This window comes from Tenrec ecaudatus, chromosome 5 (assembly GCF_050624435.1).
Source record: "Tenrec ecaudatus isolate mTenEca1 chromosome 5, mTenEca1.hap1, whole genome shotgun sequence".
NCBI lineage: Eukaryota > Metazoa > Chordata > Mammalia > Afrosoricida > Tenrecidae > Tenrec > Tenrec ecaudatus.
The window spans coordinates 44,426,310-44,440,285 of NC_134534.1; the positions used below are offsets into that span (position 1 = coordinate 44,426,310).

At 39.4% G+C, this 13,976-nt stretch overlaps 1 protein-coding gene across 2 annotated transcripts in view; it reads right to left on the reverse strand.

Moving 5' to 3' along the window:
• Nucleotides 1–13,976, reverse strand: part of TMEM67 (transmembrane protein 67) — a 54,136-nt gene that overhangs the window by 32,263 nt on the left and 7,897 nt on the right. For both annotated transcript variants that reach the window (XM_075549490.1, XM_075549489.1), the window contains exons 4-12: nt 13,541–13,640; nt 11,627–11,696; nt 11,458–11,532; nt 9,020–9,082; nt 6,695–6,849; nt 6,486–6,594; nt 4,770–4,856; nt 3,443–3,508; nt 389–545 (exon numbers count right to left, since the gene is read on the reverse strand). In XM_075549490.1, coding sequence (XP_075405605.1) covers nt 389–545; nt 3,443–3,508; nt 4,770–4,856; nt 6,486–6,594; nt 6,695–6,849; nt 9,020–9,082; nt 11,458–11,532; nt 11,627–11,696; nt 13,541–13,640 — 882 coding nt within the window. The remainder of the gene's footprint in view (nt 1–388; nt 546–3,442; nt 3,509–4,769; nt 4,857–6,485; nt 6,595–6,694; nt 6,850–9,019; nt 9,083–11,457; nt 11,533–11,626; nt 11,697–13,540; nt 13,641–13,976) is intronic.

The window sequence follows — 13,976 nt, forward strand, 5'->3', positions numbered from 1 at the left end:
AAAACATTCCTTCTAGATTTAGTAAAAATTTCTAAAGACACCAGCAATTGTATTGTTTTATTTGGGGGCATGTTGTATAAAACCACATCAGAAAGAATCCATGACTGTCCTAATTCATAGTTGATTAAATTATCGTGATGAACTGACATATGTACTGATCTAGGAGCCCTTGGAGGGTAGTGTGCGGGGCTGCTAGTCACGAAGTCAGCTGTTCAAACCTGTCAGCTGCTCCAAGGGAGAAAGAGACTTGTCCTGATTTACAGCCGTGGGAGCCCCGTGACACGGTTCAGCGCTGCCCCACAGGGTTGCTCTGAGTCAGCATTAACTCGATGGCAATGCATTTGGGATCTATTGGTTTACGCTCAGAAGAAGAGTACAGATATCTTACCTTGGTTCACAAACAATTTATTGTGTTGAAGATTGAGGTTTAATACAGGCACAGCCCAGATACGTTGTTGTTGATTTTCATCCGTATATGCAAGGTACACATCATAAAATATTGGAGTGGGAAAGTCAGTTAGGAGCTTAGAGAGAAGAATCTCACACTGGAAAAATAAAGAGTCACACTTGAAAATTGGAGTTAATATTTACTATCTTTTTTAAAAAGTGTTTTAATTTTGTAAATAAGGTATCTTTAAGCTATCTTAATTATACACATTTCTATGTACCTTCTGAAACATGACTACTGTAAGTATTCTTTTTAAGAGCCAAAAATAATGAAGAGTAAAAAACTGCCTGCTTCATTTCCTATAATCCACCTAGAAAGGGTGTGTGTTCATTCACAACATGGAGCGGACATCAGTGAAAGGTTTCAAACTGTCCGACAAGATGAGGTCCACTTTCCTTCTCTTGCTGGACAATGCTATCTACGATGTGCCTCCCTCTGCTCCCGTCTACTCCCACAAACCTTCTTACAGTTCCTGAAACATGCTCTCTGTTCTCGATCTTGCTGCCTGTGCAAATGCTGGTTCCTCTTCCTGACAGCCCTTTCCCCAATGTGCCAGTCTCGTGGCAAACTCATGATGTGGCACAATCAGGCTGTGAAGCCTTTCTATCTTTCCGCAAGACCTGTGGATGGCCCTTCCTTGGTACCAAGATGACACCTGACACATACTCTAATAACAGCACTCATCAAACATTTTAGCAATTATTTTTTACATAGCTGCTTTTTGTACTAGGCCATGAACTTCTTGAGAGGTACCTGGGTACAATGAAAAAAAAAAATCATGATTTGAAGACCTAACCGAAAAATGGCTGCATAATTTACTTGCTGTAGAATGCTGAGTAAATAACTTATCTTACTGCATACCATTCCCTTATCTGGGAAGTACAGATAATACATAGCTATTTTGAAGGTCAACAGCGCTAACACTCCGCAGACAGTTCGCACTGCCATCAAATCAATGGTGACTCACAGTGAGCCCCTGTGGATTTCTGAGATGGTAACTGTTTATGGGAGCAGAAAGCCCAAGGCAGACTCCTGAGGAGCTGACTACAGGTTTTGAACTACAGGTTATGCGGATCGCAACCCAACGTGCAACTCTAAGAAGCATCAATCCCTCGGAATTCGGGCAAACTGGCTGCCATTGAGTCCATTCCAACTCATAGCTATCCTCTAAGACAGAGTGGAATGCCCCAGTGTCTCCCTGGCTGTAATCTACGGAAACAGACTGCCTTAGCATTCTCCTGCAGAGCAGCTAGTGGCTTCAAACCACTAACCTTTCACTTCAGCCAAGTGCTTACTACTGCACCACCAGGCCTGCTTTGAACAATGGTTGGTCTACAATCACATTTCCTTCTTCCCTTTTCAGTAACATAGAATTCATTTCAGATCACAAAGGTTCATGGTAGGATATTAGAAAAATGTAAAAAAAAAAAGGCAACTAAAAAATCTATAACCTCATCAATCTAAATATACCTATTGCCATAAAAACCCCAAACTAGCCATTTTCTTTCATTCTGCTGTCCACGGCAGCACTTGTCATTCTGCTTTTAAAACCTGTTAAGTGGTATGGCTGTGTGTGCATAGCGTTGTGTCATCTCTTCTAGTTTAACATTTCCTTCAAAAATCAGTTGTATAAAGTACTGAATTTCTTTCAAATGCTTAATGAGTCAAAATATTCCTTCAAAAACATATCATAATTTCAAAACAAGGCCAGTGGAAAGAAGGTTAGGGGGAGAAAAGGATGAAGGTAGAAAAAGGAAGCATCTGTACTTGCTACTGGGATGGGAAACAGAAGAGTAGCATTTTTATTAATTACTGGAGAGAAAAAAGTTGTCTTTCTACCTCACTCCAAAATACTCAAAATTAGGCATTATTTTTTGAAATCATTTTATTGGGGGCTCATACAATGCTTTTCACAATCCATACATCCATCCATTGTGTAAAGTACATTTGTTGCCAGCATCATTCTCAAAACATTTGCTTTCTACTTGAGCCCTTGGTATCAGCTCGTTTTTCCCCTCCCTCCCCGATTCCCACTCGCTCAGAAACCCTTGATAATTTATAAATTATTATTATTTTGTCATATCTTACACTGTCCCATGTCTCCCTTCACCCACTTTTCTGTTGTCCGTCCCCCAAGGAGGTTATATGTAGATCCTTGTAATGGGTTCCCCCTTTACACCCCACTCTCCCTTCACCCTCCCAGTATCGCCACTCTCAGCACTGGTCCTGAAGTGATCATCTGTCCTGGATTCCCTGTGTTTCCAGTTCCTATCTGTACCAGTGTACACCCTCTGGTCTAGGCAGATTTGTAAGGTAGAACTGGGATCATGATAGTGGGAGGGGTGAAGCATTTAGGAACTAGAGGAAAGTTGTATGTTTCATCGTTGCCACATTGCACCCTGACTGGCTCGTCTCTTCCCCGTGGCCCTTCTGTAAGGGGATGTCCAGTTGCCTACAGATGGGTCTTGGGTCCCCAATCTGTACTCCCCCCCCATTTAGGATGATTTGATTTTTGTTCTTTGATGAATTAGGCATTGTTTTTAAGACCTACAATTCAAAAGCAAGTAAACACCTGGTTTTGAAACTCGAGTACTACATTATACTGGGGGTTATAGAGGTTGAACACTGACTACTAGCCAAAAGGTAGGCAGTTCAAACCCACCCACAAGTGCATTGAAAGACGGGCAAGTAATTGTCCTGAGAAAAGTGACCCACCGCCTAAAAACCCAATGGAGCGGTTCTAGTCTGCACACATGGGGTCACCATAGGCGAGAAATGGCCAAAAATAGCCAATAGCTATATTAAGACTCTGGACAGCAAGGACAAGCTTCATGTGATTAAATTACGATGTTCTCTGCTCAAGTTTGTTCTGCACCTAAGTCACAAAACTTATTCCATTAAAATATTTCCAATTGCAAACAAATATTTTGACTAGTTGATTATTTTTTCTGAATAAAGTAAAAATATAGACTGCTTAGCATAGTTCATACTTACATTTTGTTGGTAGGTTGTTCCAAAAGAATAAGCAGCATTTAATCTTACATCTGTGTCTGGACAAAGCTGCAGCAAAGGAATAAAACTGATGAATAGCCTCCATAGGAATATCAAAATGTTGACCGTGCATGCAGGCAAGAGTTCTCAAACCCCAAGAGGGATATATATGCTTTATATAATTCTTACTTAGCGCATCAACACAATGAAATGAATGGAGCATTTTTGTTACTGTTTTGATTTAAAGCAGTTTTAAAGAAATTCCAGTTTAAAGCACAAGAAACAATCAACTGTAGCATGCAAACTGATGCTCTATTCAAGGAATCAACTACCGTATATACTCGTGTATAAGCCGAGTTTTTCAGCACATTTTGTTTTTTATACTTTTATTGGGGGCTCTTTTTATCTCTTATCACCATCCATAAAATCATCAAGTGTGTCAAGCACCTTTGCACATATGCCGCCATCATCATTTTCAAAGAATTCTCTTTTCACTTGAGCCCGATACCAGCTCCCTATTTCTTCCCCCTCCCTCTCCTGCCCTCCCTCACGAACCCTTGATAAATTATAGATTATTATTTCTATGTCTTCCATCATCCTCCGTCGCCCCTCACTCACTTTTCCGTTGTTCGTCCCCCTGGGCGGGGGTTCTAGATGAATCCTTGTGATCGATTTCCCCCCACCCTCCCCTAATCCTCCTGGTATCCCTACTCTCACTGTTGGCCCTAAGGGGGTTATCTATCCTGGATTCCCTGTGTTTTGGTCTCTTGTCTGTAGCAGTGTGCATGTTCCGATATAATCAGCTTTGTAAGGTAGAATTGAAGTCATGATAGTGGGGTGAAAGAAGCACCCAAGAACTACAGGAAAGTTGTGTGTTTCATCAGTGCTATGATGCACCCTGACTGGCTCATCTCTTCCCTGTGACCCCTCTGTGAGGGGATGTCCAATTGTGTACAGATGGGCACTGGGTCTCCACTCCATGCGCCCCACCCCCATTCACCTTGGGTATGGTTTGGTTCTGAGTCTTTGATGCCTGATACCTGATCCCTTCAACACTTCATGATCACACAGGCTGGTATGCTTCCTCCATGTGGGCTTTGTTGCTTCTGGTCTAGATGGCTGCTTGTTTATCTTCAAGCCTTTAAGACCCCAAATGCTGTATCTTTTGATAGCCGGGTTCAGCACATTTTTAATGCAGTTTTTGTGGTAAAATTAGGTGCCTCGGCTGGTATTTGAGTCAGCTTATACTCGAGTACATACGGTACTTGTTTTTTTTTTCTTTTATTGCCTCATAACAAAACACTTCTTTTACAAAGAGAATCATGCTTACCTGTAAAACGCCTCCTTCTAAAGTTTGCCACTTGAGAAAATTTCCACTTACATCATAAGAAGTAGCAACAAAATTCAGTTTTGTATTCTGATTAAGAAAAGCAAAAATAAAATAATAATCATTATTATTGTTGTTAAATGCCATCAAATTAGTTCCAACTTCCAGTGACCCTAAAAGCACCTAAATATTCTATTAAGAAATTTTCCTGTTGATTCATCTTTTCTTTCGGCAGGGAGCAAATATTAAATTCAAGTATCTTTATTTGGAAACCAAATGAATCTATTTCTACGATCAAACACATGTAAGACAACTGGTCCAAATTTCATACACACAAAAAAACCAAACCATTTCAATTTCAGAGTTGATGGGGTAGTGCTATTGACAGAGAACCTCCTTTTGAACCTAATAAATGGTGGAGGAGGAAGTCAGGAGGAATAATCTTATTCCCTCAGTCTAGGGCAATGGTTCTCAACCTTCCCAATGCCGCGACCCTTTAATATAGTTCCTCATGTTGTGGTGACCCCCAGCCATAAAGTTATTTTCGTTGCTACTTCATAACTGTAATTTTGCAACTGTTATGAATCATGATAAAATTATCTGATATGCAGGATGTATTTTCATTGTTACAAATTGAGCATAATTAGAGCATTGTGATTAATCACAAAAATAATATGCAATTATAGATTATGAAATATTTGTTTCTAATTAGAAATAAGTGAAATTTTGTCTTGAAGAATGGTATAGCCTAGGTGCTTGCATATGGGCGGATCTGCATGTGGGGGACCCACCTGGAGAAGGACAGAGGAGCGGTGTCACAGCTCCTAAAACCATCGGAAATATGTGTTTTCCAATGGTCGTGGCAACCCCTATGAAAGGGTAATTTGACCCCCAAAGGGGTCTCAACCCACAGGTTGAGAACTGTTGGTCTAGAGGATGAAAAACTGAAAGTGCAAAGTTGAACCTATGAACTGCTGAGAACCGTTAAAGACCTCCAATCCACTTGGAAGGCACTTCTTAAACATGTGGAGATTCAGAGGGACAGATTGTTTGGCACATGGTAATGAAAGGCTAATATTTGCCGGCCTCGTGTGCACGAATTTCTTTCATGATTGCATAATTATGTTCCCAAGCAAAACAAGTGAACTCTGTATTGTTCAGCTCCTTTAAGAAACAAATTATTTATATTTAGGTTAATAGGCAATAATCTAAAGAACTAAGAATTACACCTAGAAGTTTTATTATTTTAAGAAATTATTAATCAAGCGTAGTTTTTTCTTTAATAATATAGTGACTTTTTCGTTTAACTCTGTGTACCACGTCATGCTATGGATGACAATAGAATAGGCATTCCAGGACACTCCGTTGAGCTCATGTGGAACCTGTACAGCAATCACGATCAGCTGGTCAAGCTGAACAGGGGCATGGTGCGTACTGCTGGCTCATTTTCAGGAACGGTGTACATCAAGGGTCTCTGCACCATACTCGTGCAGTCCATATGCTGACCGGATTACCCTACAACTGGATTCTATGAAGAACTAGGTGGGACTGAATTATACATGTAGAACTTATAGAAAATTCTAGTTTTGGATACAATGATAATTATACAACTCTCCTTGATGTGACTGAATTATTGAACTGTATAACATGTGAATGGATGCTATTAACGGTTTAAAAAATAAAAACAGAACAAAGCAAAAACAACACAGTGACTTTTACCTGGCCGTGTCCTTTAAAACTGAAATTTGTAGGAAGTGGTGTAGAACCGAGGACTTGAGATGCTAATCCCGGCTGGTCTCCGTAGAGCAGCCACGGCAGATTCTGTCTCCTGGAAATGAGTATCACCGTTTTAACAATACCACGAGGTAGCAGTACTTCTTCTAACTGTGAATTCAGCCAAAATATGCCACCAATCAAAATGCCCTTACCAAAATGAAACAGAATGAACAGTCCTTAATCCAGCAGTGTTTTCAAAGACCAACTGAAACAGCCGACAAGCATCAAAAGTGGCAGCATCATAAGAATTCATGTTCATCACACACATATTTCCTAGGGCTTGACAAGACGTTAGGTTGGCATACACCTGCAAGAGAGCAATGGCAAACAGGAGAAACAGAGGCCTGAAGAGACTAAGGAAACGTGGATACGAAGCACTGGAAAGTTTTCATTTGACTTATTTTATAACACCTGCTCCTCACTCACTGGCATCGGTAACTTTGGTGGTTATAGGAAAATAAGCATTAAGTTAAAAATGGAGGATGACCACATCAGATCACAAAATGGGGAATGACAGCATCGTTAAATAGCTGCCAAAGTTGCTGAGACCCATGACCCAGCAAAGCCGACACACAGCCTTACACTATGGCCAGCACTATCCTCGCCTCAGCATTCATTACGGCCAGACTTCAGCTAGCGAAGTGCGGAATATTGAGATGTTTTCACTTCTCTCAAATGTGAAGGTCAGATCATGAGCTAGTCAAAGCAAATGTGAAGGTCAGATCATGAGCTAGTCAAAGCAAATATGAAGCAGATGCAATGCTTTGTTCGTAAATTCTTTTGCCTACATTATTCTTCTACCTTAACTAGAAAAAAAACTTTTTACATGGCAGTAGAATAATGTGCAAACATTTAAATGTAAATTTCATGGTAAAATCTAAAGCCGAGCTAGTGAAAGAATTAAGTAGAAACAAGATTACATTTAAAAAAACAAACAAAATAGAATGTTTATATTTGAAAGAAAGAACTGATTTCCATATTAGGTTCTATATTATACATCTACTCCGTCTTGTTTAATTGGTTACATGAACCACAAAGTAAGATCCTTTGTTGATTTTGCCCCCACGCTTTTACTTTCCCAAATGTCCCTATCTCAAGAAAAGGCAACTCGAAATTTTCCAACTATTTACATCAAAATAGCATCGGCAAGATCTTCTTTCTCTCCCTCACTGTAATCAAATCATCAGCAAATCTCATCAGGTCAATTTTCAAGGGATATCCAAAAGCTAAACACTTTTCCTTTCCCCTGGTACCAACTTGGTTTAACTGCTCCTACTTCACATTTGGAACTGCTGTAGTACCCTACTAACTGGTTCTCTTGCGTCTGACCTTGTCTTAAAATCTATTCTCCACGTACAGGGATCCTTTCAAAACCAATTTAAACAATGGTCCCCTCAGCCTCTCTACCTCTCTGACCTTATCTCTTACCCTCTTTCCCGCAAATTGGCTCCAGTCACTGTGGTCTCCTCCAAAAAAAAAAAAAATCCTCAAACTCACTGCCATTGAGTAACTCCCACTCACAGTGGCCCTACAGCAGAGTGCACCTGACCCTGTGCGTGTCCGAGATGGAATCTGTGTGGGAGTAGAAAGCTTCATCGTTCTCCCTAGGAGAAGCTGGCAATTTCAAACTGCTGACTTCGCAGCCTAACATGCTACCCAAAACACCACCATGACTCCTAGCTATTCCTTAATCACGAGCAATGCAGCAAATTCCTGAAACCTCTGGTCTTGCTGTGTGTGATGTCATATGCTCCCTCTAAATATGGACATGGCTCTTTCTCACCTTTTCAGGTCTTTGTCCAAGTATCACCCTTTCAGAGATGCTGTTCCTGATTCCAAACCAACCAATCCCATTGCCATCGATGTGGTTCTGGCTCCGAGTGACCCGATAGGACTGAACAGAATGGCCACCACAGGATGTTCTAGGCTGTACATCTTTATGAAAGCAGACAGCCACATATTTCTCTCTTGGATTGGTGCTGGTCAAACTGTTGACCTATGGTTCGCAGCTGGGTGCTAGTACCACTACGTTACCAAAGCTGCCTGTTCCTGATCAGCTTATTTAAAACCACACCTCCCATTCCCTATGCTCCTGGTTTACTGTCTTCATGGCACTTAGCACTACCTGACAATTCCTTGGAATAATTCTAGGAGGGATTTTGTTCTTTACTGAAATACAAAACCTGATTTGAGAACAAAGCTTGGCATACAGTAGGTATTAAATCAACATGTATTAAGTAACTATATGACTCAGTTTCCACTGACAACTCCAGTGGCAATCAGCTTGCATATCTCCAATGTGTGTATAATGAATAACATTTTTATAGTTTCTTTCAACTCATTTGTAAAATTTATTATTCTTAAAGAGAGAGTATAAGGAGACTTATTGAGTTAGAAAGAAAACTTACATAATTTGGGGGAAATGGTACCATGATCCTTCAAAATGAAATAAAACCTTGTAATAATTTAAAACTTACCCAACAAGCAGCTGCTGATGACTGCAAGTTCTTTGCAAACCATTCTGAAGCTAAAGGCATGCCCTATCAACAAAAAGGTGTTTCAGTTTTAGATTTAAATGTCAATTCCTTAACTCCACACAGCTTGAGAACTATTAATATAATATTGGTGAACGGGTTAAGACTAACGTGATTCTTGAAGAAAAATCCTCTATTGGAGACCAAATGGTCAAAAATTACTCTGCAGGAAAGAGGAGAGAGGGGCAGGGAAAGTAAGGACTGGGGGTGGTACAACCAGAACAGAAAGAGTGAGAATATTGACACCCTGACTGACACAGGATAACTCCCGCTGACTCGTTCAATGGGAACCGAATTTGCTGTGTTACCTCCCACCTTAAATACAGGAGTACATCAATTTAAAAAATGTTATCTTCTCGATGTTAGTAGAAAAATCAACAGGAAGAATTCATTCTGACCTGTGTCAGTTACTGTATTACAAACAAAAGCAACAAAAATAAGGTGAAGGTTTAGAGCTCACCAAGTTAATTCAGGGTGATTTCTTCTTGAGATCATTAACTATTACATCTACACTGACATCATTTTCAAATAAGGTCACATTCTAAGGTGCTAGCAGTTAACTTTTAGGAGCTTCCTGTTAATTTTTCCACTAACATTGAGAACATAACACAGAGGGAAGAAGACAAGACAAAGAGAAGTAGAAGTCCTGTGGAGACAGAAGTGGAGACTGACGTCCCACAGCCACCAGACAAGGAACACTGGAAGCCACTGGAAGGTAGAAAGGACAAGAAAGGATTTTCCCCTAGACCCTTCAGAGGCAACATGATTCTCCTGCTGACACCTTCATTCAGACTTGTAGCTATAGGACCGGTGAGAGAAAACATTACTATTGTTTTAAGATGTCAAGTTTACAGTAATCTGTTATGGCAGTGACAGGAAAGTCATATAAATTTCAATTCATTGGCTTCATTTTACAGCTTACACTGTCATTTCTAGCATTGGATGTAAAAGCTCTAATTCTAGAAGATCTCAACTGTCCCCCTTATAAAGTAAGGAACAAGGCAAGATCTTAATAGCCCTCCTTTCTCTAATATTTACCAGGCACAGGTACTATGGAGTAGACAGAATGGTTGTTATGTTTAAACTATAAAAATTAAACTACATTTAGAAATGTTATATATCTTTCACAAAGTCCAAATATATAAAACTAGTAACGAGCACATCTAGGATTTCAAACCTAGAATGTGTGCTGTTTTTTTAATGTAGGATACAATTTAATCATTCGATCATATTAAGAGTTTTGCTATCGTCACCACAATCAATTTCAGAACATTTTCTTCTCAGACTCGTTAGCTTTCCCTTTCCCCCATCCTTTCCTGCTAAGCCCTAGGTAACAATTAATCCAGTTACTGTCTCTACAGATTTACCTATCCTAGATTTCATATACAGAAAACCATACAAAACAAAAATTAGAAACAAGCAACCAAAAAACAAAGACTACACAAGCATAGAAAAATTTCAATGGAAAAGGAGAAAATACTAAAAACTAAAACAACCTTTACATGAGTTAAAGGGGATATAAAATGATTAGGTGTAAACTTTTAACCTAACTACATGTCATAATCGACTTTATAATACTCTCTGATAGCAAGGCTGTTCACACTCCTGAACTATGGTCAGAGGGGATTCAGTGGTGACTTAATCTCTGTGGGGACCCTGCAAACGGATTTTGGGTGTCATACAGCCTTCTGCAAACTGGGTGCTAACAATTTTAGCTCTGATACCATTCCCTCCTTTGGGAATGGATTTGGATTTCATTATTTATAATCCATGGGCCATACCTGGTGGTGTGCTTCTTCTATGTAGACTTAGTTGACCCCTCACTTAGAAGGCTGCTTGTTTGAAGACAAGCCTTTAAGGTCCGACAGTACTTTCGGGGGAGGAGGGGAGTATCTGATTGTGTCACTACACTTTGCCACAGCACCAATAGCTTCAGTGATGTCTTCAGGAGGGCAAGCAGAGAATAGGGCTACTTGCTCTTAGATTGGGGTAAGGATTAAGCGTGAGCCCAAAATTCATTCATGTAACTATTATGGTCTATATATGTCTCTGGTTTAAGTGAGATTCCATTATCATTTTACAATAGAGGGCACTATAAACCACCCCCTGGGGCTATATGCTGCTCTGATCTACTTTATACTACATCCTTCACAGGACTTTCCAGCTTCCAACATTCTGATTCACTGCAAAAGGAGCAGGCAAAGGTATAGAAAAGGGCATTTTACGTACAAATGATAATCTTGGTAGCCTGATGTTTTACAGATTGATCATTATGTTTTCAAGTGATTTACCCATAAACACTCATTATAATTTCAATGTAACTACAAAATGAAGAATAAAAGGAAGATCTTTACTGAACAAAAACATGGAAATATACTCACAAGCTCTCCATAACGTGCAGTTGAAATTATGCGTGGAGGAAAACTCCCTGTGCTGCTAAAACATAATCCCCCTGTCTTTATAAATAAATAAGAAAAAAAATCAAGTTTATGGAGAGACACAAGTAATTTAATTTAAAAATGTATACTATATCAACTGAATAAGTCTTACTAAAATGTTAGGTTGTGAACATGCACAAGACCGGCTGGTATTAACAAACGTTGGCTCACATCGAACACACCTGTTCAATAAAACAAAAATAATGTTTAAAACTTTAATTATACTGAATGAATCATGAATTTGTTTTCCTAAATGCTAGATTAGATTAATTCAGCTAAATAAATTAATTAAGCAAACAAAAAGTTAATGCTGGTTTGAACAGCTTCACATCTCTTTTTATGCGATGAGATCAGGGCTCAGTAAGTGTATTTAACCAATAGTAGTATTCTTTTGTAATGGAGCCCTGGCTGCATAGGAGTTGGGCACTTGGTTGCTAACAAAAGGTTGCCGTGAAACCACCAGCTGCTCTGTGGGAGAGAGATGAGAAGATGACAGCCTAGGAAACCCTGTGAAGCAGTCCCACCCTGTCCTATTGTAGTAACCATCACTAAGAGTCAGAATCAACACACATTCACTTCAATGGCAATGGGCTTTATACACTTTGGTAACCACAGGGAAAGCACATTAATACTATTGAAAAATTATTATGATTAAGTTGCTCAATTAGCAAAATAGCCCAGTAAGCTCATAAAAATGAGAACAAATCCATTTTTATGACTAGTTAATATCAACTATACCTTCTTTATCTGCCACAAGCAAAAACAAAATAGCACAGGTGGAAAGATAAAGTTTACTATTGATGCTTTATTATTCTAGGACAATAAAAATAAATGAAATATGGACAGAGAGGGCATTGAACATTATGGGTTCGTATGGGAATTCATTCTTTGCAAGATAGAGCTGCAGATAGAAGGTCCAGGCAGGCAGAGAACTCACAAACTACACTTGAGAAGGCTCAAAGGGACAATCGTGAAGATCCAGTCCAGTCTTCAACCCAGGTTAACCTGAGAGAAAAGATAAACCACCGCAGGAAATGACAGAGAATAGAGCTATAAATCAGGGTAAAGGGGTTACGATTCACAAAAGATAATGGGTCTTAGAGTTGCTATGAGAATGAAATGAATTCACGCATAAAAAGCACTAAACAATGAGCCTGGCACATCTCCTGTGTTCATAGCATATGTTAGAAATGTTACCGAGTCCCTGGGTGACACAAATGGTTAATGTGCTTGGCTGTTAGTCAAAAAGTTGGCATTTCAAGTTTACCCAGCGGTACCTTGGAGAGAAAGAAGAAAAACAGCAATGTATTTCCAAAAGAAAAAAAACAAGAATCCACCACTGAACATGGCAACACACGTAAGGCAACCTCAATACCAATTAATATTTTAATGGTCATGTAACATTATAAGACATAAACGCTATAGTACCATATCTACCATATAGAAAGTATGCTACATAAAATTTAGAATGGTATAGTATGATATTCTATAGATTATATTTACATCCTAAAAATCAAAAGGTCACGTTTATTGAGCACGTACTATGGAGCCAAAGCCAAGAACTTATTGAAGAGTCAATGACAGCCACTGCTCACAGCCACTGTGCTGACGCCAACTCACGGAGACCCTACAGAGCGAGAAGAACGACCCTGCGGGTTCCAGGCTGTCACCTCTAGTACAAGCAGACTGCCACCGCTTTCCCCCAAGGAGCAGCTGGTGAGTTTGAACCACCAACCTTTCTGTTAGCCGCTGAGGGCTTAACCTCTGCACTATTGGGGCTCCTGATAGAGTGTTACATTCCCATGATAAACAAGACTGTGACTTACTGACTATCCAAGATCAAATAGTAAATAAGCGACTAAATCAAATTTGAACTCTATCTTATGATATGGGCCACAGTTTCCTTATCTGTCAATAAGCAATACTTGGAGGCAAAAAAAAAATAAAAGCAATACTTTATGGAAAAGGTAAAGATTCTACATAACTATCAGGGGCACTAATGAATAGCTCTCACCACACTACTTACCTGTTTCCCAGAGCATTCGCTATCGTAAAAGAGCGTACATTCCCATCACAGAGTGTACACGTTGCTTGAGACAACAATGTTCCATTAACATCTCTTTCCACTACAGAATTTAGAAACAAAATCAAGATGTACTGAATGGTCATCATATCAGCACCTACAGATGGACTCAGCAAATGGCTCATGAACCTGCTTGCTAGTATCTTCTATATAATTCTCAAAACACTTTACTTCCTTAAAAAGTATGTCAACAGCTCAAAACAAACTATAGGAATGTAAAGCCTGTTCCATTGAATCCTTTCAATTCACTTTTAATAAACATAAAGAAATAATCAGAAACCTCCAATAAATAGAAGGAAAAATAATTGCTTCATTCCAAAAAAACACAAGTTAAAATACAAGATATCATTGCTTGGACTGTCAATTTAAAATACTAATA